The 23,128-nt window shown below is 38.7% G+C and overlaps 1 protein-coding gene across 1 annotated transcript in view; it reads right to left on the bottom strand.

The window, feature by feature from the left end:
* phf19 (PHD finger protein 19) overlaps positions 1-21,248 on the bottom strand; it is a 42,472-nt gene extending 21,224 nt beyond the window's left edge. The window contains exons 1-6 of the mRNA XM_064309468.1: positions 20,947-21,248; positions 16,047-16,250; positions 14,106-14,187; positions 12,600-12,695; positions 9,326-9,420; positions 3,511-3,659 (exon numbers count right to left, since the gene is read on the bottom strand). Coding sequence (XP_064165538.1) covers positions 3,511-3,659; positions 9,326-9,420; positions 12,600-12,695; positions 14,106-14,187; positions 16,047-16,226 — 602 coding nt within the window. The 5' untranslated portion in view covers positions 16,227-16,250; positions 20,947-21,248. The remainder of the gene's footprint in view (positions 1-3,510; positions 3,660-9,325; positions 9,421-12,599; positions 12,696-14,105; positions 14,188-16,046; positions 16,251-20,946) is intronic.
* Between the last annotated feature and the right edge of the window lie 1,880 nt (positions 21,249-23,128).

The raw sequence follows: 23,128 nt of genomic DNA, 5'->3' as shown, positions 1-23,128 counted from the left end.
ACTGAAAAAACTGTGTTGTGTTATGGGCCAGCATAGCAGCAAAACAACAAGAATATAGCAGAATCTTATTTATTACAGTGATAGAACATACACCCTCAATTCTATAGTTTTACAAAGCAGGACATAAACTTTATCAAGTCCTCACAGGACATACATCTATCCCCATGTGACTGATAACTGCACGTTGGCTTTATTTTTTAAAGTATGTGCCATTTGTAACAAGGTTATTAATCTACCGTTAGGGCTAGGTGAGGACTAGATGAGAGGTAGTCACTCTGTCCTAATATGTAAAACCACAGAACTGAAAGTGGGTGTACCTTCTTTTCCACATCACAGTACACTCTTTTCTGAACCGCACATAGTACATTGCCTATTTTGTTTTATTTCAGCGGTTTGGTGGTACCTGGTCCGGGAAATGACAGACCTCCGATCATAGTATCGGTTGCAACCCTTGGTCTGATTTTGGGCGTTTGCAATTCCGTCTCAGGCTGACTCATAACTGCAATAACGGTGTAAAACTATGCTTCAGCTTTTCATAAATGCGGGCAGCTATGTACAGAGGTCGTGTTAAGGCGGGATTCTGCGTTTTTATGCAAAAAAAAAAGCCAAAAAGCAGGTATTCTGAGGTCTTTTATAAGATTGCGATGACCCAGATTTGAACCACAGCACAATGATTACTTCTGTTCCTTTGAGTCAATCATCTTTCGGTGCCTGACATTTGTGTTACTGATAGGTCGTAATGCTTACAGTAGTGCTGACAGTAGGATTGCCAGTTTCAAGGAGAAAAAGCGCACTAAATTTTAATGAAATGTAGAAAACGAGATGTCACAAGCTCCACCTAGTTTTACCTAAGATAATGCCTTTGATTTGTTTTCTGTGCATCATCATTGCATTGTGTTTAATTACAACTCTGGAACATCAAAAAAAAGTTGTTGTGCACAGAAAAAAAAGGCTAGTAGTACTGTGGATAGGTTGTCGTCAATATTAAGAAGCACATTCCGAGTTAGTTTGTCATATGTTACCTCCGCAAGTCAAAAATAGCAAGCTAGAATTGTTTAGCAACATTAGGGGCGATATAGCTCAGGAGGTAAGACCGATTGTCTGGCAGTCGGAGGGTTGCCGGTTCAAACCCCGCCCTGGGCATGTCGAAGTGTCCTTGAGCAAGACACCTAACCCCTAACCTCTAACTGCTCTGGCGAATGAGAGGCATCAATTGTAAAGCGCTTTGGATAAAAGCGCTATATAAATGCAGTCCATTTACCATTTACTAAAATGTCAACACTAAAGACGTTGCTTGTACGTTAACTGCTTGTTGTTAATGTTTGTTACCATAGATGTTCCAAGTAAAAAAAATTTTTACCAAAAATTGGCAGCCTTTTAAAACTGTATAGATGATGATTTTCTGCCTGTGTGAGGGAATACCATTTTGTAGGTTGCTTGATGGTGTGGTCTTGTTTTTCCCCTCGACTTTGTCATGCGCGTCTCAGTCGTCCAATTCAAATTCAGTTATTCCTTCTTAATTGGGGCTAATAAGGTGTACCTGTCACAAGCAGACGCACACACACTTTATAGGGAGGGGTGTTGCATTGTTGGTTTGGGTTTATATGAAGCCTCTGATCCCCTTGTTGTGAACTTAGTATTTAATATTAATTTAAAAAAAGAAAAACATATTTACATAATTGTGTTTTTTTTGTACCACCTTAAGGTGGTAGAGTTGCAATAGTTAGGAAGATTATGATTAGGATCCAGTAGTGTCACAGGATAGCTCCAAAGAGCATTGGAGCTGGGCACAGCACATGTGGAAAATGTTCTTGTTTTTTTTGTTTTTTAAATAAATAAAATAGTCAGCTTACCCACTTTTTTCATAGGCCTGCCCAAAGATTTATTTCTGCCAACACTACTGTCGCTTGTGCAACATGAGTAAATAAAACAGAAATCACACAAACCTGGGTTTTTTATTATTATTAGCCTTTATGCCAAAAATTCACTTTTGATCAGAAACATTATTTGTAGCTTATTTCATCCTGCTTCTCTTACAAGTGTCATAATAAAATTATGAACAACATACATTTATTGTCTTATTACAATGCGACATTGACATATTTTGGCAAAATATATATTTTATCAGAAAGCAAGTGAATTAGTGCACCACGATCACTGAAATAGTAGTCATACGACCCACTGCATGTGCAAGAAACAGGAAATTACTTGAGTCAAGATATGAGCAAATATATGTTTTAATAATTGCTTATCCACCTTGATCAGATTATCCTCTTTTATAATGAGCCGACACAAAATTGAAGTACTTAATCTAATTAAATATCTTATTACATCATGATGTGGTTTGATGAGCAATTGAAGCAGAATCTTTATTAAAGAATTAGGAATGTGACTTCAACCACTGATTCGCTGTGTTATGTTACACTAATAGACATATAAATGTTTGCTTTGATTCAATATAAATATAAAAATGTAATGTGTATATTTTTTATTAAGCACTGTAACAAATGGATATTTTGCTTAGATATACAACAAGTATCTTGCTTCCAAACAGCCAGAAAAAACAGCTGGACTGGAATTACATATAATGTGATTTAATTTCAAAATGTAAAACCCAAATAATCATACTAATTGCCTCAAGCTAGCTATCCAAATGGCAGGAAAGCAACAGATATACATCTGGCCAGATACTCTCAGCATTTTCAACCAGAACTACCGACACCACCATGAAGTTTACGTTCTTACATGGGTGTATCTGGTGCTGGTGATATCCCTGCTTTCTGCTCCTCTCTATCTTGCCCATTCACATTACAAGGCTCACATTACTGTGCATGCTTGCGTAGAAGACATACACTTAAGTATGTTAGGTACACTTATATTTTGAAATGAAAAGGAATTTCAATAAGATTGAACAGAAAAATACTGTTACAATTAGATGCTAAAATTTACTGTGCTGTTCTTATTGACGAAATATTTTTAATTGTCTCACCAAGTACAAACCCTGGGTCCGTTAAAAAATGGCTTTTCAAATTCACTGGCAGTGCAATGCACTTACCCGTCAAAAACATATTTATATAACAAGCTCCACAGCCATTTCTAAAGGGTTTTTCCCAAGACAAATCCTAAAAAAAACAGCCTGCACATTGTTCTCAGGCACATGGGATCACAACAGAAAATCATGGAGTATGCACTCGGGGGTTACAATACTCCAGAAATTTCTCCTGCAAACTAATAATGCACTGGAGTTTATTGATAGTGTGTTCATGCTCCTTGCTTTGCTTGATTAAAAAACAAAAACAGAAATAAATCTTTATTTTTTTAACACCACAATTCATTTTGGTAGCCTTTTTTTAGTTTTAAACCCACAATAAAAAAACATGAGAGATGATACGAAGAGGTAAACAAGATGGCCAGTAAAAAGAAAGAACACAAGGGGCAGTGAATGGGCCACAGTGCACTTAAGAGGGAAAAGAAAAGGAAGGAACAGCAGTATAGATGAAGTATACTTACTCCCCAGGGCCACCGCAGTAGCAGTAGCACTGCTGGTGATTGGTTCGGTGTAGGGAGTCCCACTCCAGCTCCTCTGGGTTGTAGGAGAGCACCTGCTTCATGGCCTGCAAGGCCTTAGCAATGGGGCCCTTTTTCAGAGCACCCCCTTTCTGCGATCATAGGAAAAAATCAAACAATTCAATGAAAAGAACACGTCCTGATCGTACTTACTAAGAGAATCGTCATCTTTAAGTGACGCAATACCTTTACAAAGCAGGATTCAGTGAGCATTGTTCACATACGCCATGCAAACTGATAATACTGCACAGGGAAAACAGCAGAAAGTGATAGTGAGAATGACAGTCATAATAGCAAAGAGATGTTAGTAACTATCAGAGGAACCAACACTGCAGTGGTGCTACAATTAATGATAAGGGTAAACAAACCCTCAGCAACAACATAAAACCCTGGCATTACAAATCATGGGAGACAGCATTATTCCACACTATTTTATGAGTGCTCCTTTCTATGGGTAGAGGTGCAAAGAAAAGGAAAGACAACAGTTTTTCTATAACATTTTTCTATGATACCACAGTGATATCAAATAAACAACTGTATGCCATTTTTTACAGTACAGACATGGGACACATCCCTTTCAAAATGTTTTGTGTCTACAGGTAGGTACAATTATAGATGCAAAAATATGCTTTTTTCCCATGACCTTTAGAAAGGAATATACACAGTTGTATTATTTTGCATAAATAAGGTTAAAAATGTGGTTTGATAAACTACAACCTGCTATTATAAAGAAGCAGCAATTTATTTCAGAAGGTCTGTTAAAAAAAATTAGACACATTTTCTGAGTGAAAATTTCTGTTTTCTCACTCAGAAAATGTCTCTGCAGAAATGTGTTGTGTATGATTCACTCAGTTCAACACTTATTTTGGGAGTGTAAACTTTTATAATTTTACAGAAAACAGCTAGCCTTTAGTTTACACACAATTAGCAGTTGTATCAATAAAGATATTTTTTGTTAAGACACTTCAGACTAACAAATTCTGGGTGCTGCACATTGCACTGAACTAGCAGTAGTTCTGCAGCAATTGTACAATCATGAAGGAAAATGGCTAAATTGGGCTGCTGGGTGGCTTGTCCTGGAACTGTTCCATCGTATGGATGGGCCCCAAGGTTTCATATGAAATCCAGACCTTGCTAGTGCCAACTGTGGACGGCAGCCCCGCAGGGCACAGGACAACTGGCACTAGAATTGCAATGGAAAGGAGGGTTTTCAGTCAGCCGGGAAAATCACATCTCATTGCACACCAGGAAACCTCTGCTCAGCAGGGATTGGAACGTCTGCCAATTGAGCTGCACATTAAGCTTCTTCCTCGGACTCAAGTCTGGGCAAGTTTGACTTATAAACTGCGGCCTGATAAGAAGCAGTAGCACACATCATGTGCTCAGGGGGATCAATTATGGAGGTTGCTACAATGAGCACTGAACAATACTGTTGGGCGTTCCAAACCGAGAGGAAAAAGGGGAAAAGCCATTAAAAACGAAAAAAAAGGGCAATTCCAAGCTCTGCTGCTCAATTAAGAATTTTACATTTGGTCTCAGGCGGGACTTGGACCATCTTCAGTGGCTGTTATTCTTAATGTTAGATCATTACGAAGTCATGAGGTGAAAATTGGCTCATTACTACGCTTTTTCCTGAAGTCAGGTGAAAATGCACCCTCAACGTGAAGACGTGAAGGTAGAAAATGAAGTGTATCTCACCATCTAATTACATAATTAATGCAGTTATTAGCAGTGAGGCAAATTGCTCTAAATTAAATAGATCTTAAGATAAGTACACTGTCGGTCTTCGGTACATATGCTTTGTCACACTCTATGAGGGGGTGAAACCTGCAGCCTAGGAAGGTTAAAATGTGTCAATCTGATGTGTCCTTATCCTGCTTCTTCAGAAGGCAGGGACATAAAATGTCCCATAAAACCCACCAGACTATTACTATACAAGACCAACCTTGCTCACTGCTGCAGTAAATCTTCTGAATCATTTGTCTAAGTATTCCTGTACATGATTTTGCAGTACTTTGGTAACCTATCAAATGTGGGTTCTTTATATAGGTCAACTACACGCAAATCCCTTGTTTTTATTTACAAACCTTTATTATAATATTTCATCAAATCTGTGTCTGTAAGGCTCAATCGACAATTTGATAAGAAAGTTCATCACAGAAACAGGTAAGTTTCAAAAAAGTATCTAACCTAAAACATCAATGATTGGATTATGTAGAGGCAACAGGCACAGTGAGCTCCATAATGTTTGGGACAAAGACTTTTTTTTCCTTGATTTGGCTATTCACTCCACAATTTTAGATTTGTAATAAAACAATTCACATGTGGTTAACGTGCACACTCTCAGCTTTTATTTATACACTTTTTATACATTGGTTTCACCACGTAGAAATCACAGCACTTTTTATGCATACGTCCCATTTCAGGGCACCATAAGGTTTGGGACATATTAATGTTAAATAAATGAAAATAGTCATGTTTAATACTTTGTTGCACACTTTTCACATTCAAAGACTGCTTGAAGTCTGTGACCCACAGACATCAAGTGCTCGCCAACCTCCTGATGAGTGTTTCTGACCTGTCACCTGGACAGCTGTTTGTGAGTTTTCTTCATTATGGTGTGAATTCTTCAGTCATCAACTGCAGTGGTCTTCCTTGCCCTACCAGGCCCTTAGAGATTGTTGGGCCCAAGAGTCCCAAAGTTTAGCCTATGTCTCTACAGTTTTTTCTTATTTCTCAGCCTCATAACGGCTTCCTTGACTTTAATTACTACAAAGCCAAAGATCAAGACTAGATAGTGAAACCTCTCTTCAATTGCTTCCTTAGTGCAGATTTAACACACTTAATTAATCAGAAACACATGTGAAGCCATTAGTCACAAACATTATGGTGCCCTGAAATGGGGGAAACTATGTATAAAAAAAGTGCTGTAATTTCTAAACGGTCAAACCAAAATGACAATGTGCACCAGTCATTTGAAACAGCAGAGAAAGTGCACTTGGCATCACTGAGTACACCTAGCATCACTGATGTGGAGGTCAACAAAACATATTAACTGAGAAGGGGAAGGACATGGTCACATGTAAGGTTTCTATTCCATTTGATCAGGGGTGTCAAACTCCAGTCGTGGAGAGTTGCAGTGTCTGCAGGCTATCTGCGGTTATACCTGTCAAGTAAGGTCTTGAGAACAAGGTGTAAGGGCCCCTTAGCTAATAGTTGCCTCTATTTGATGAATATTTGCCTCTACTTATTGATCTGGCTCAGGACTCCACAATTTTAGTATAAATTAATTTCTACATGGCGAAACCAAAATTTCACAAAAATACCCTTTAATAAAAGCACTTTATCCACATGTGAATTGTTTGATTACAAATCTTGCTCATCAAGATTTGTAATCAAACAATTGTTGATTGCTCATAACAAATGAAGAAAAAAAAAATACATCTTTGTCTCATAGCTATGTTAATCTCCAATGTTGAATTACAGTCATTCTAACTTTTTTCCCCATTTCCACTATAAGAGATTAAGACAAGAACAGATTGAACAAAAAGTCTTAACTGTGACCCTGGTCCTAAAAGATCTTCTAAAAAGAAGTGGATTACTGTACATGCTTCTGTTTTAATTTTTTTTTATTTTAACAGTTTCATAACAGTTCACGGTGAATTCCATTACTGCAACTCAAAACATTCAGCGAGAAAATTCTACCTAATTAAAAGCATGGAACAGAAAGTATTGTGTGAAAATAATGGCTCTGTTAATCTGCTATCATTTAGAACGGAAACAGAAACATGGAGTTTCCTGTCAGAACAACACCTGGTACTAGAAGTCTGCATCTTAACCCACACCCGTCAGGGCCTGAAAGTATGCTGTGCTCGGGCTGGGTTCCGGGCCTATTTTTAGCTCTGTGGCATTGGGTCAGATCAGGTACAGTCCCCGTGCCGACACAGAAGTTTACAAATAGTAACCTAACGACACTTATGTTAGCTTCCAGTTTTTGCAGTGCACTGTTATGCTCAACTAGTGAATTAAAAAGGTCTATTTCACAGCACAGGAGTGATAAAATTAATGCAACGTTCAAACAAAAGGAAAAATGGTAATAAGCTAGCTGCCTAGCCTGTTTCGATGTCAAACATTAAAACATAAATTTTTCTTTTTACTCAAATACTTGCAAACTGAAAGAGGACACTGGCTCCTGTGCTGCTGTTGCAGAGATGCAAGCAACAAGCTTAACGTCACATCTAACAGAAAAACCTGTTGACAAAAGTGTGAAAGCTCAAATACGACTGTTTTAATTTCCTAGGTGAACAAGCACTACAAAAAAATAGAAGCTAAGTGCCATTATTAAGAACAGCTGGCAAAAGTGTTGCTCCCCCCCATTCCGCAATCACAAGTACCTTCACACAAGCAGCTTTCCTGTGGGAAACGCTGCATCATTTTCCATTATGCTCCAGCCTATGGTGCAGCTGGCTTGTTATTTCAGCGATTAGGCTCTATTGGGTTTGGCTAGAGCTTAAAGTTTGGCTAGAGCTTGTTGGGCTGGTTCAGGTCGGGGTGCAAAGACGTACCCTGTTTTTCTACTTTGGGAACAATCTATAGATAGATAATATCTGTCTATAGTCAATCACATTGGCTGTGACCTTTTCAGTCTCTCTTTACGATGCGTTTAGACGCTTACTATTATGCCGCTGTTGCGATAGCCGTTTCATCATTCTATTACTTTTTTTGTTGTTTCAGACTGGTATATATTAAGGATGTGAATGGGTGTGACTAAATGCATTTCATTTCATGGTCTAATATCAGTACAGTAGGGGCACTTGAAGGTTTAAAACAAAATGGACATGCTCAGTTGAAAGTGTGTTTAATGAATGTCCTGGCTAATTTGCAGCAGGTCACTGAATAAAATGCATGAAACATTTAGGTTTGGAAAAGCAATATGGAAATGAGGAACATTACGTGTAGTGTGACATTTATAATTATGGCTCCTGTGCTCTGTTAAATGTTTCATATGGACTGTGCTGTAATGAGCAAGATTAATAAAGGGAGCAGTAGAGCCCAATGCTCATTTAAATTGAGTTTGGTTATTCGATTTTCATCATGCTTACATTTTGAAAAGGTTGATAGCGTTATTCTCCGTTCAGTTTAATGTTTACAGTATCATTTTGTAGAGCACATAATCTGTATATGCTCTGATTGTAATGACTTTACTGACAATGCTATCAAGTCTACCAACTGTACTAAATGCATGGAATCTAGATTGGAAACACATGGAATTGTGTCATTTCTACATTTACTTTCTTTGCCTGAAAAAAGAAGAGCTTGTCCGGCATATTTCCTAAATGTTGTGAACCAGCAAAATTGGATTCTGCAAGAAAACAGCAACGTAGACCGTATTTTTATAATCTTCATTGCTGCTGTTGATTCCTCCCAATGGTTCAGTATTCTTGACTTGTTAAGGATATTTTACCTGATGCCAAGACATTATGAATAATTTACATGCAAAATGCCACCTTACTTTTAATATAGTTCTCAAATATATGAGTATTTCCCAGAAGGATCATGTCAATTACAAGCACTGAGGTTAGCTCAGTTCTCCAAACCTTCCTTACATTCATAGAGCACACACGTAATCTAATTTCTCAACATTACAATGCTCATTGTGCACGGTGGCATTACTACTGATGCAAACTGGGACTTGGGAAAGATCTACGTAAGAACAGTGTACCGTGGGGAAGATGTGGCACTTCCTAATTTCACTCACCCGCACAGCTAAAGCAAAGATGCACCTCCGGCAGAACCAAGGGGACGAGTCCAGGGTGCTCTCCACCTGCGGCAGGTGGCACTGCTGGTGGTAACCTGATGGGGGCAAAAGACAAGTTAAATGTGAATACAGATTGGGGAAACATCCTCAAACTGGACTGGAGTGTAGGGGTCCCTCTTCCAAACGCTGATGGCTAATTTAAGCTCTGGGGATCAGAGCACATCCTTCTCATCCCCACTCAATCACTGCTGCAGCAGTCTCATGAAAATTAATTACAACCATCAAAGAGTCATCTCAGCCCATTTTTCTTAATTTACTCTCTGTGTCTGCTGGGAGTACACACTGCTGTACACTGCAAACTCTCCAGGCTTGTAGCCTAGCTCAGATAAACAGAAAAAAGAGAGACAAATGCTACCATGGCACAACAGGTGAGACCAAAAACATCTGCTAATTTTAAGGCCAACTTTGTGTCCTGAGCACAACTATCCATTTCAGAATTTGAAAATGATATGTTTTCATCTAGAATCTGTTTTTTGTTTTGATCTTAAATTTGGGCTTTGTTCAGAGCCGGCTCTCTGATGGACTGCTGATGGAAATACAGCAGTAACACTGCCTTCCATTTTCACCCTTAAATCTTTTCACCAATAATCCTAAATGAGCTGTTGACAGGATTGAAAAAAAGGAAATAATAATAATATACATATTGCAGAAAGGCTCACTGCAAAAAATGAGAACTGATGTTCAGTGGGATAAGCTGGTAAAAGGGCAAAGTGTGCTCCAACAACATTTTTCATAGTGTCTCGTTTCATGTTATAACTGCTTCACCACCTTGTAGGACAGAGTGATAAGGATCTATCTCTATCACTCTCTTATTCCATATGACAAAGGCCTCCTTGTTATAAACTCAAAATCTGTACACATTAAACCAAATGCATACACCAGCACATAGCTTGAATTAGTACTGTGCCAACCTAGAGGAGTCAATTGGCGTGGAGAGTAGTGTTTTTATGTCAGACTCAATGTTTACCATTAGAGCTGGTGAAGTATCTAGTAGCACTAGACTTCCCCCAGTGTTTCCCATACATAAAATTTATTTGGACGGCCCGTCCCAATTCTTTTTTTTTTTGTATTTAACGTAGACTAATGGTATTACGAACACAGGAAGCAGTGGAGTCGTTTTGTCCTTTTCTCCGGAAGTATTGGTCCAATTTACATCAATCAAAGTGTTTTAGTGTCTTGGAGAGCCAATAAACAACCACAATAATAAACCCCATTCATCAGGAGAAAAGCTGCAACTTAATGGACGTCAACTTCAGCATGAAGCACCGCCTCCCCATGTTTTGTTCGGAACATCGTGAGTCGACATGCACATCAGTTATGTATTTCTGTAAGTACCACATATTCATTACCTTTTCTTTCATATGTTAGTGACATATAGCTGACAGCCATTCTGCTCAGCAAGCTGCCCCTCCCCACAATGCTGTCAAGTCCGCTTACTAGAAGAGAATAGTAGGCTCCTATTTTTAAAAGTCGCTGTTACATTTAGAGAGTCGCGCATTTTTCAGATTTTCTTTATCGTTTGGAAATTTCTGATAAAATTGCCAAAGAGCTCCACTTGTTCAAATCTGCCAATACCACAAGCTGCGAGGCAAAATTTTCAGGTAGGGTGGTGGGAGTGGTGAGAGAGGCTTCTTGTGTAGGCTATGTTCTTGCACTTTGCAACCAAGCACGCCGTGTTGCATGCAATTCCCACCCAGCCCCCCACCCCCCAACACACACACAATCGCAAGACCCGCCCACCCCCCAAACACACACACACAGAGTCGACCACCATAAATAAATCCTCAAATCTCAACCAGTGGGATACACTGCTTCCCAGTTTCATTGGCCTGGGGAAAAGCATTGTGCTGCGGGGCAGGAAAGTTCTAAGAATGTTCTTTGTTCACAAACCCTGCAGCTAACAAGTCTAGTGACAAGGGAACTGGCATTAGCAAAGGCAAAGAAGTGCTCGCTGTTAGTACACAATGGCACTTTAGCATAGTTCAAGAAGGAGTTAAGCTCCGTTCACATTCACATTCATGATACTATCATGTGATACATTTGGAGTCTGTCCAAATGTGTAATACTGTTGTTGCACCTGTTTGCCTTAATACTTGGAAGTGGAACATTTTGTGTGGCAACACATATTAGAAGGGATAATGCACGTACGAGAGGCCGTTTAGGCCCTAAATCATACCTCACACACACCATAATACTCTCTCACACACACTAGTATACTCACTTATAACTATCTCACTCTCTCATGCACACCATCTCATTCTCTCACACACCCCACTCATTTACCTTTATTTACTGCTCACAAGCTAAAGGTGATTAGGGGAGCAAACCAACTAGATATTAGCTGGCTATATTATTTCAGCTGTACTTGTTTTATCCTCAGTTAAAATGCAAGAGCCCCACCTCAAAATAAAGACTTGCCGAGAAAAGAAGTAGATGATCCATGATTTTCAAAATTTGGCATCTGTGATTTGTTCAAACCACTCAGAATGAAGAAAGATTGGAAAGTCTCTGAAGGGCTCCTTTTTAATCACTGCTGTGGACTGTCATTTTGACGTTTTTTATTGCACATAGTTGATATTATCTCCTATAAAATAGTTATATTTATTTTGGCAACTGGGCCAGTGGGAAGGTACCTATTGCAAGAAGAACACTAACAAAAAAATAAGTAATGTCGAACCCTGGAAAAGATATGGGTCACACAGACTACATCACTGCTTGCTAACCCTTGCAACTGTTAATTCAGGCAACAGCACTGATTGGCTAATAAAAAAACATGTGGGTGTACACTTCCCTTTTACATTAAAATGGTAACGGTAAATTAATAATAACCTTACAGTTAACTCCAGAGATCAATTAGCCCCGAGTCTTGCACTCCTTTTAAAACATGTTCTGTTGAAATTAAGAGAAAAATATATACCGTGATATATGTTGTTACCATCCAAAATTCAAAATATATTGTGATATAAATATTAGGCCATATTGCCCAGCACTAATACCACCTCACTAAATTGCTTTTGTCAAAAGCAAGAAGAAAAAGAAAGCAGGTTTTTATAGCATTTTTAACGTACGCTTTTACAAATCACTGACCCATGTGAACACTTGAATTTCCTTTTCTTCATGGCTGCACCTGAAAATGACACTGACATTTCCCAGGATAACCAAAGCCCTCTTTACTGAAGATTTACTGAAGACTGAAGACCCAGTAATAACTTACCTATTCCGCACTTGCCACAGATGAGGATCTCATTGTCGTCCACCAGTGCCCTGCCAGAGCACACGGCACATTTCGGTTCCTCCCCAGGAACTCCAGCTACAGACAACATAAGTTAAATAGGCAAGAAACCAGCATATGTTTTACACATCATTCATTTAGACATTAAAGCTCACGGTTAAATTCCAGTCCATGGCACCTCCAACAGACAGGGCACAAATATAAGCGTTGAGGTAGTTATTAAGGGTTTACAGCAAACAGGCAAACGATCTGACCCTCCACAGTTGTAGCAACCATAAATGAATCAATACAATTTTGATAAATGACCTCTATTTTTCATATGACAATAAGGTGAAAAATATATCATGTACAAAATAAAATGAGCACTTCCCACTAGGATTGGGAGAGATAAATGTTAACAAATATAAAAAAATTTTAAAACTATAGTACAGTAACAACAATTGACACTATCACATTAGCACATCAAGGCAACATCACGGTCCTGCAGATTCCTTCTGTACAACATCAGAAGGATTCGACCATACCTGACGACGCACTCCACCCAGCTGCTCGTCCAGGCTAATCACAGAGCTTCTCCACTCTAGCTCCCCAGTGGTGGAACGAACTCCCCGTCCCTCTCCAAACCTCCCCCTCACTACCCATCTTCCGCCGTGGCCTGAAGACTCATCTCTTCAGACTATACTTAGACTAACCACCACCACGCTGTATATTTCACTCTAAACCCCCCCACCCCCCACCCCCACTTGTTACATGTTGCCCCATCCCAGCACTTCTTGGTAATTTGTATTTGTCCTAATACTGTAGCTTATTCTTCTGCCTTTGCAGAGGTTAGGTCTGAATAGCGTTCACTGTGTGAACTAAACTGTGTTCTTGGCTAGAAATAGCTGTACAAAATAAGTATTGTACCTTACTGAACCTGTGTTTAGCAGTTGTCTATGAACATGAAACGCACTTTTTGTACGTCGCTTTGGATAAAAGCGTCTGCCAAATAAATGTAATGTAATGTAATGCCATGGGTGAGCTTTCTTTCAGCCTTTTTTTTCATTAGTCATTCCTGATGTGGTAGTGAACCTTAAAATTTCACAGACACGTGAAATGCTTCCAGGAAAAAATAACATCAGCATTGTTCCATCAGCTGCAGATGTTCCATCAGTAGCAGCAAGATCATGTGATGTGTTTTTGTCAATTATATTGAAGCTGCATTGCCGTGCTTCCAAAAGACAGTATTTTGTGTGTGTGTGTGTGTGTGGAAGCATTTCAAGAGGCCTGTAAAATTTGAAGGTAGCTGGAGGTAAAATTTGGACGCATTAAGTGTAACTGAATAATATGAACACTGATAACTGAATAAGATGAACACTAATGCATCACATGGCAGCGATGATGGATGAACTCAAAATATATTTGACAATTATCGTTACGATTTTCGCCCTACTTTCCACATACTGGACCTAAGACTTATCGATTTCTAGCTATATGCTCAATGCTTACCATGCTGGACGTCTTTCCAAAGGACCCAGAACTTGGAGTTGTCCTCAAAGGTGACAAAACAGCTCTGCTTGGAGGGGCTCACCTACACATTGGAATTGCAATTTGATATTAAAAAAATTGACAAGCTAGAGATGAGCTCCTGTCATGTCATGGAGAGCACCAATGTTTTCACCTGTGTGATGCGATTAACCAGTTCCCCAAGACAAATGTCACAGGCCATGATTTAAGCCCCCTCTAGCTGTCCAGCAAATATCAACTGATCCATTTAAAGGCATTCTATTTTCGCAGTTAAAACAAAACTCACTTTCCCGTCATTCTGTTTCTACACCTAGTTTGTTTGCTAAAGTCCTCACCAGAGATTCAGTTACTTGTTACATTGTATAATTTTCATTTAGCCCGGTTGGTTTCACACTGCAACGATTCAAGCGCACCAATTTGTAGATTAAGCAATTTCTGTGAGCAGGTTAGTGTTCGATGAAACAAATTTGGTGGGGATTCCAGTTAAGGCATACATTCCCCTAACAGTACAGGAAAAATGATAGACTATCAAAAGCATTATGTCGCCATTTTATTACTTTTAATCTGAAATCATTAACAGCAGCTCAAATTGAGCATATGTCTAGACTTCAGGATTTGAACAGTCTTATTTTGCTGACGAGCTGCTAGAAATACTTTGCAACGAAGAAGGCAAGCTCTGTTGCCTACGTTCTGAATCACGTCTCTACATTTGTTCCAAATACGATCAGTCGAGTAAATGTCCTCTGTTTATCGGTCATGATATGCACTAAAAGCCAAGAGAGCGTGGATCATTGCTCCAGTTGGTCACACATAAAATGGAACTTTGTATGTTTCCCGTCCGTTTACAATTTCCACCTTATACCCACAATTCACAGCCTACACTTCTCGTAATTGGCCCGGATAACATTTTAGTTTGGACGGTCGTAGAACTGTGTTCTCACCAGCAACAAAGTGCATCAGGGTTCACTTGGAAGAGGACCAAGACCACCGTTATTTAGTGAACCATGGTTTGTTTTTTTGGGGTAGAGTACATCACATTTTTTGTCAGAATAACATTCTCCACAATTCCTCAAATGTTAATGGCACATTTTGCATATTTGGCTTTTCTCATGCAGGCATTTTTAACTTATTTTAATCCATTCTCAGGAGCAGGCTTTAATTAGGCACAGGAAGTAGCATTTAATGACACTGACAACCAACTGGGCAAAATTTATCCACATCAATTATCTATCAAGTGCCAGGCACAAGACCTGGAGGGTTTGTGTTGTAACCTTTAGTCTAAGCAACTTCATCAGCCTAATAATGTGCTCAGTTTGACATTTCAAAAATATTTAAAAACAGTGAAACATACCTCAAGACCATATTTAATAAATATTTCACTGAAGGTCTGAAAAACGCATTTGCGTAATTCACAAAAACGGCAATTAGACCCATATCAAATGCTGTTTAAACATAACGTTTCTATTAAAAATGTGTATTTTACTTGTTTAATTATTTCCAGAAAACCTCAAAACATTTAAAACACTAAGCATTTTTAAAAAATTTAAGTTTGAGATATTTGGGGAAAAACAAAAAAAAACATAAAACACAATAATGTTCAATGAAACTTTCCCACTTAATACCCTTCGCAAAGTCTGCACTTATAACAGATTTTATTTTGGGCATGGTTAATCCCAGGGGAAAGAAGTGTTGGCTTTTAAAGAGAAATTTGTCTGAAGCACACTGCATTTTATGCTCTTGTACATCAGATGTTTGACCACCAAAATTGAATAAATACATTTTTATTTATAAATAAATAAGTTCTAAATGTTTTATCACAAGAGAACTCATTTCTAATTACATGTTTGTAACACCTAAAAATATCTTTTTGGGCAGTTTGCACTGAATAACAAGACAATTTGCTATTTGTCACAGGAGACTCACCCTCTGGATCTTTCCCAGGTAGTACAGCCCGTCTGACCAACGACATAAGACATATTGTCCCTCAGTCAGACTCGTCTCCATGTCAACAGAACTCCTCCCTCTTTTGTGTGGAGATCGCTTGGTATCTAGCTGCTCATGACCCCCTGAGCAGTAGATATCCCTATAGGATGATTCCAACATGCTGACTAGTCACTACAACAGTTCCTGGGCGGAGGGGGGAAGGAAAAAAAGAATTAGAATCAGTGAACCAGAGAAATGGTATGCCATAACCATTTCCAAAAATATTAAGTCAAAAGAAATGTTTTATCAAATGGGAAGTATATTAGAACTAATGGTTCAGTCAAATTATGCAATTCAGTTTGCAAATGCAGGGAAAGTTGAAGCAGTAGAGTGGTGTAAACTACTGGTAGAGGCACATTAATCAATATTAAGCCAAAATACTACTTCAAAAGAGGAACTGATGCCAGAGTTACGTATGTTACGTACAAAAGTAAACTCTTTGACATGCAACAAGGACTAGTGATTTGTGCTGACATGAGAATTTTTGTGTTTTGGTCTTTAATAACTACATTGAAAATGATCCACTCTAATAATTTCAGTTAAGCCAGGCACAAGCAGGAGGAAACAAAAGAGTAGAAACCAGCAATGGAAATGACTGAAGAATACTTTCTTAGTCATCTGCCAGTATGTCTGAAGGTTTAGACGATGTAAGTGCACATTTTCAGGTAACAATACCAGATTGGGTATTGCAGGAGCAGAATGATGCACAACAGAGCAGGAATGCTTCAACTTACCAAGAACATTCACTCACATTCTAATGAACTGAATAGCAAACTGGAGCTGTGGGCTATCACTGTTTTTTCCATTTAGTTAAATTGCAATTTGTTTGTTTTCCTTTTTTAAAGAGACAAGGGTTTATAGGACAACTGGCCTTAGGTTGCAACACATTGTTCTGGGTTTTTCCTGGCTCAAGATCAGGCAAAGGTAGTGTTCTCAAACAAAATTGAACAAGTGTTAAACCACAGCCACAATACCTAGTGCGAAAGAGTTGTCTGAAAACTCATTTGATTCATATAGTAGACATTCTGAGGAACCCTAGTTTCACTGAGTGCTCTGAAAAATCCCCCTCACAGGAGAGCAAGATTTGTGATCTCTAATATGCAAATAAGGGTGGACGTATGATCGTTAAACCCCAGCCACAATTCCAAGGATGAAGCCATTATCTGAAATGCATCTGATTTATACTGAAGCATTCTGAGGAATCCATTACACCTCACTTTAACTGAGCTAGAAACCTTTGTTTTAGCAGTAGAAAATGAAGACTTGTATTGCCTTCTCGTCAAATGACCCCCAATCTTGACTGTGCATGTAATAATTATATACCAGGAACAATTTCTATAACACATTGAAGTGAAGATTACATGATTTAGAGACCAGACAATTACAAGAAGTCTTAGATCCCCAAAACCGTATTTAGTCAGCATCTGTACATAGGTTTTGCGTCCCATATATGTCTACAGACACAAATGAGACTTAATGTTTCCCTTTAGCAGTGTTGGTTCAAAGAGCAATATTTTACTATTTTACCATTTACCGTAGTCATTTATAAAAAATGAATATGAATAAAACATGAATTCATACTGAAGTTTCAAAAAATCTATGTTTTTTCAAAAGTTTTGACGGTTCGTACATTTTCATAGGCTGTAGCAGTATTAAGTTGTTTAACCAGCAGTAATCAACAGTTTTACAAACACAGATTGCCAGCAGACTTCAAGTGGATGGGCTCAGAATTCTACATTGTAAAATAATGAGGCATCAGCTGTGGTCAGAATTACAATCTCTTAAAACGCAGCCACAGAACAGTTGTACGACAGCAGCACAGTAGCTTTCTTCGTCTTCCTCGCCTTGCTCCCCGAGATGATTTAGCGTTGATTATGCTACAGTGCCACTCTGGAGTACTGCTGCTGTCACATGTTCACATGACAGTAATTCACCGTGCACAAGGCTTTTGAAATGGGCTTTATTATTGCCTACACCAGACATTTTTTTTTTTAAGCGGCAAGGAAAATGATCAAGGCAGTCGCCTTGGAATTCTCTATACAGGAATAACCCTGCTTTAGTTTGAATAGACATAGGCTATGTTTTGTTTAAGATGGACTATGCTAATTGATTTCTTGCTATTGTTATTTCTAAAGCTTTAAATAAGTTCCTCATTGAAACATTACAATTGTTAAGAGCAGGTGTAAACTTAAGTTACTGTCAATAAAAACAATATTTTTGCAGTTAAAAATTAGTGATGCTTTATACAACAGAAAATGGGAATAGAAGTATGCTCAGCATTCTACCAATGTTAACAGGGGCCATTATTAAATTCATTGTGGGCTAGTTTAAAAAGCATGAAGCCACTCTTGAGGAACAGGCTACAGGGGTTACTGTATGAGTTAGGGTAAATGGGCAGTAAGTGGAGGATATAGAGTAATAGAAGGCACTGGAAACGTCCTTTGAGACCCAGAACACAGCGACCCAAAGTGCACATTATGTAAAAGGAAGTACTGGGGTTTGGTTTTATTGTAAATAGTTGCATTAAGGTTTGGAGAAACAAGTACTGTTGTTATGCAAACTACAACAGGAGTAGTTGAATTAACAACACTAGCGTATAGTTTGTTATGTAACCCCTACCACCACCCCCGACCCCCCATACCAACTCCACTTATCTTCCAACAAGTTGGTATGGCTTCTGGCTAAAGATTGCCAGCAGAGCAATATGTTTAATAGATGAATGCTATTTACCAAAGAATCTGAGTCTTTCTGAGCATGAATCTTCTATGATTTCAACTGAGATATCATTTTGGATCTATACACATTTGTTTAACCCGTAAAACTTTTTTTGTTGTTTATCCGCTATATTCTTCAATTTACCTGCCATTGATCGTGTACTCGTTAATACAGCAGCGATGCTGAAAACAAAGAGTTGTTAGATTGACACACCTATTTTTTTTAGATAATTGGCTCAAAAGAGCTAACCATTTCTATGAATGATAAATTCTAAGAATGTTTCTGGTCAAAATAGGGGACACTGCTTACGTACTTGAACTAACAGAAGGCACTTAAAATACTTCACCAGAACGAGTCTGATGCTAAAGGATGACCAGTTTTTTTAATTTATCAACTTGAGCTGCTTTAGACAGTCCTCTTCTTAATAGCGCAACCACTCCAACAATATTGAGCGTAACAGTATGACTGTTGGCCGATAATTTAAGAAAAAAGTTATTTCTGACTTCCTGGTCTCACTCTGAATATGAGACAGTACCTTTATACTAACGGAATAACAGTCTATATAATTGTCTAGACAGTATCTCCTTGTTCTCATCGGGAGCATGTGCCATTTAATGTTTTGATAATATTAAAAGGCTAGAAAACACAAAATACAAACCAAATGTAACGTTTCCAAAAAAAATGCCAACAGAGTTTATCAAGGAGGATTAAACCCCTTGGTTTTATTTACTTATTTTCTAAGGGGGGTTGGGGGCACATAAAATGACCATCGTGCAAGAAATTGAGGCAGACCGAATAATTCTAAAGAAAACGTTGATCATTAGCTACGTTACCATATACACTTCTACACATATTATGTATATGTAAAACTACCGCCATAATTCAACGGCACGGAAGGCCTACCTAGGCCCAATAACGGTAAATTACTCATTTAGAAACCTTGCCTTCACAGTAAAGCATGAATAGCATTCTCACACACAAAAAAAAAAACCCAAGCCTCACGAGGCAGCTAGCTAGCAACACTGTGTGTAATCCTTAGATCTATATGCGTTAAAGTTATCTGTCACAGTTTAGTCAATGTGTTTCAAAGTAGTTTATCTGTGACAAACAGTGAATTACTATCATGGGGATTGCCTGCTACATTTAGGGGAACCACGCCCCTCAGTAGCGCTATCCAGGCACGCAAGTGTCAATCACAACTGTAGCTACAGTGCCCAAGTTGGAGGAAGAATCACCGCTTCACTGAGTTGTCAACGCACATTTTCAAGTTCTGACAAATTAACTGTCTTTAGAAAGTTCCAAACCAAAGCCAAGTGCTTAAAACAGTATTTTTTTTTTTTAATGAGCACGATTCGGATAACTTACTGTTTTGAACCGTATATAGGTAGCTTCTATTTACTAGTTTATTCCCTCCATGTGTCCAAAAAGTACCAAGCAAATTTCCAGGTGACTGGACAAGCTTTGTAAGTTTACCCAAGTCAACATCATGACGGGAACTTTCGTAGGGGTATTTTTTTGGATAACACAAACAACTGAACCCGTTACAAGCGCCTTATAACGTTAAATAATTTCTCTAAATTGAGAACAACATCTAACAAGCCCGGTACAACCAACATGTATAGCTTATGGACGCCACGTTGCAGGCTATTTTGCATTCCAAATAAAGCAACACCACAAAATAAATACCCGAATACCCCTAATGTGTCCCATTCAGTTTAAAACCACACTCCATGCATAATCCTTCTCCAGCGATAAATGTAGCTAACCACTTTAGAAAGGCACAGTTCTCTTAAGTTGACGACTCGTTTTCTTGCGTTGGTTGGCTAGCTAGCTGAGTGGTCAGCGAGTGATGCCAGCTAGCTAATGCTAGCTTTGCACGGAACTCGCAAGAATTTAAAAAATCAGCGTAGCAAATAAGATGCTAAGGAATAAAGGCTTATTTTACACAGACTTTCAATAGTCATTTGGATTAGTGTTTTAGCGGAAAGCTGCATCGGTTTAGATGCAACAAGTAATAAAGTTAACTCAGCAACAAGCGAAGCGAAGGGAAATATGCCTCAGCATATGAAAGCTAGATAGCTAACATTTGTAGCTGGTTAGATAGCGAACTTGTAGCTTCACTTACCGTTCAGATTGGCCTCCAATGCCGGACAGGAAAATAAGAAAGCGTTTTGCTTCAATTTTAGTGTGGTTGCATTTGTTAATTAAGTTTTTTGCAACTTAATGCGCAATACGATGACTATAACTGACAAGCTCTCCAAGTTTTAAGTTGTGCATTTCGCCATTTTTTGCCTTTTCCCGCGAAGCATTTACGTTTTTGTCCCGTCATAATTCAGGAAGTCAGACAGCTAACGTTAGGTAGGCTGACTATCCATTCATTATCAGTGACAGAGGTTGCAGCTGAATAGCTAGCTACATGTTAAGTATCCCAGACTTTCGAAAAGTTCGATATTGAAAGCATGGGATGGCAAGTGCGTCTATTCTTGTTTTGGCTCTAATTAGGGGAGACGATTGTATTACTTGTTACATTTGCTACACTGTTCGGGTTCGTAATCTGATATAATTTACATTGGTCTACCTATTCACACAATTTATAATGTACCCTGAAGTGCACGACTTTATTTAGCATTTTGGTTAAAATGGAAATTTGTCTTTGACTAGCAGACTCAATTATAAATAAAAAATATAAAAAAATAAAAGACAGTGAACAAATAATGAATGAATACACACACTGCATGTTTAATACCTGAGTCACACTTAGCAATCACTCCACTGGCTACCGGTCGCTGCCAGGATCCGGTTCAAAGCCCTGACCCTTGCCTACACTGCTGCCAACAGGACAGCCCCCATCTACTTGCAGGACATGACTCGATTCTATGTGCCTGCTCGACCACTCTGCTCTGCGGCAGCAGGGCGCCTTGTAACCCCTCCCACCCGCCCAAAGGGATCACAGAGCTTCTCCACCCTACCTCCCCCTCACTACCCATCTTCTGCCGTGGCCTGAAGACTCATCTCTTCAGACTATACTTAGACTAACCACCACCACGCTGTATATTTCACTCTAAATCTCTCTCCCCCCCCACTTGTTACATGTTGCCCAATCCCAGCACTTCTTGGTAATTTGTATTTGTCCTAATACTGTAGCTTATTCTTCTGCCTAGTTGGCTTTGCAGAGGTTAGGTCTGAATAACGTTCACTGTGTGAACTAAACTGTGTTCTTGGCTAGAAATAGTTGTACAAAATAAGTATTGTACCTTACTGAACCTGTGTTTAGCAGTTGTCTATGACCATGAAATGCACTTTTTGTACGTTGCTTTGGATAAAAGCGTCTGCCAAATAAATATAATGTAATGTAATGTATATGTTCAAGAAGAATTGCACTTGAGGACCAATTAATTACTTTATGAAGAGAAATTTTGTATTATCACACCATGTCACACCAACACAATGTCTTATAAAAACACAAGTCTTTATTTAAACGAATGTTATATTCAAACATCAGACATTGAACAATGTTCAAGGCGCTGCAATGCAAATGTTTTATTTTTATCAGAAGTATTCGACTGGTGCTTCTGGTGTTTTGTCTGCCATTTTCTGCTATATCAATTATCCTTTGCACTGTTTGACTTCCAGACTTAATTTTTTGGCTTCAATTGCTTGCTTTGCACAGGTGCGTCAGAATTGCCACCCATTAATGCTGCAATTTAGAGACTGCAGTTTATTGCCGGAATGAGGAGGAAAGGTAAGGACAAACATTCCATTATGTTTGCAAAAATAATTGGAATGACAGATGCGTGTCTTTAGGAGCCCTAGTGTGTCTGGCGAAATGGCAGATAAAGACCATAAGATGATCGTCTCGCATCCATCCAGACCCATTTTCCCCTTTGTGCATCTTTGTGACAAAATGATAATTACATTTTGTGCGTGGAAAAACAAAAAGAGGAGATATTCCAAAAGCATTAATACATGCCATGGACACAAACAGAGGTCATAGCCCCAACCTGTTGTTCCACATAATAAATAAATTATTATGTCAGGTGTTTGGTCTGTGAAAAGTCCAATTTTATATACATTGTAGATATCTTTAGCACTGAATGTGTATCTAGCTAAATCTCTCCTCTGTTTTTGAAGAATGCAGAGAACATCCGTTGGAATTTGTTATATTAGATGTTGGTTGCCTGAGGACTATGATGGAAAATCTGGGGTGCCCTTTTGGATAGTAAGAGAACCAGCCTGGGCCAGCCTTTTTATTTTCAGACCATGCTTTTGAACAGTGCTGGCTGATAACCATACAATATCGCCCTTTG

Source organism: Anguilla rostrata, chromosome 14 (assembly GCF_018555375.3).
Source record: "Anguilla rostrata isolate EN2019 chromosome 14, ASM1855537v3, whole genome shotgun sequence".
NCBI classification, from domain to species: Eukaryota; Metazoa; Chordata; class Actinopteri; order Anguilliformes; family Anguillidae; genus Anguilla; species Anguilla rostrata.
This window is presented reverse-complemented; position numbering and strand designations above follow the sequence as displayed.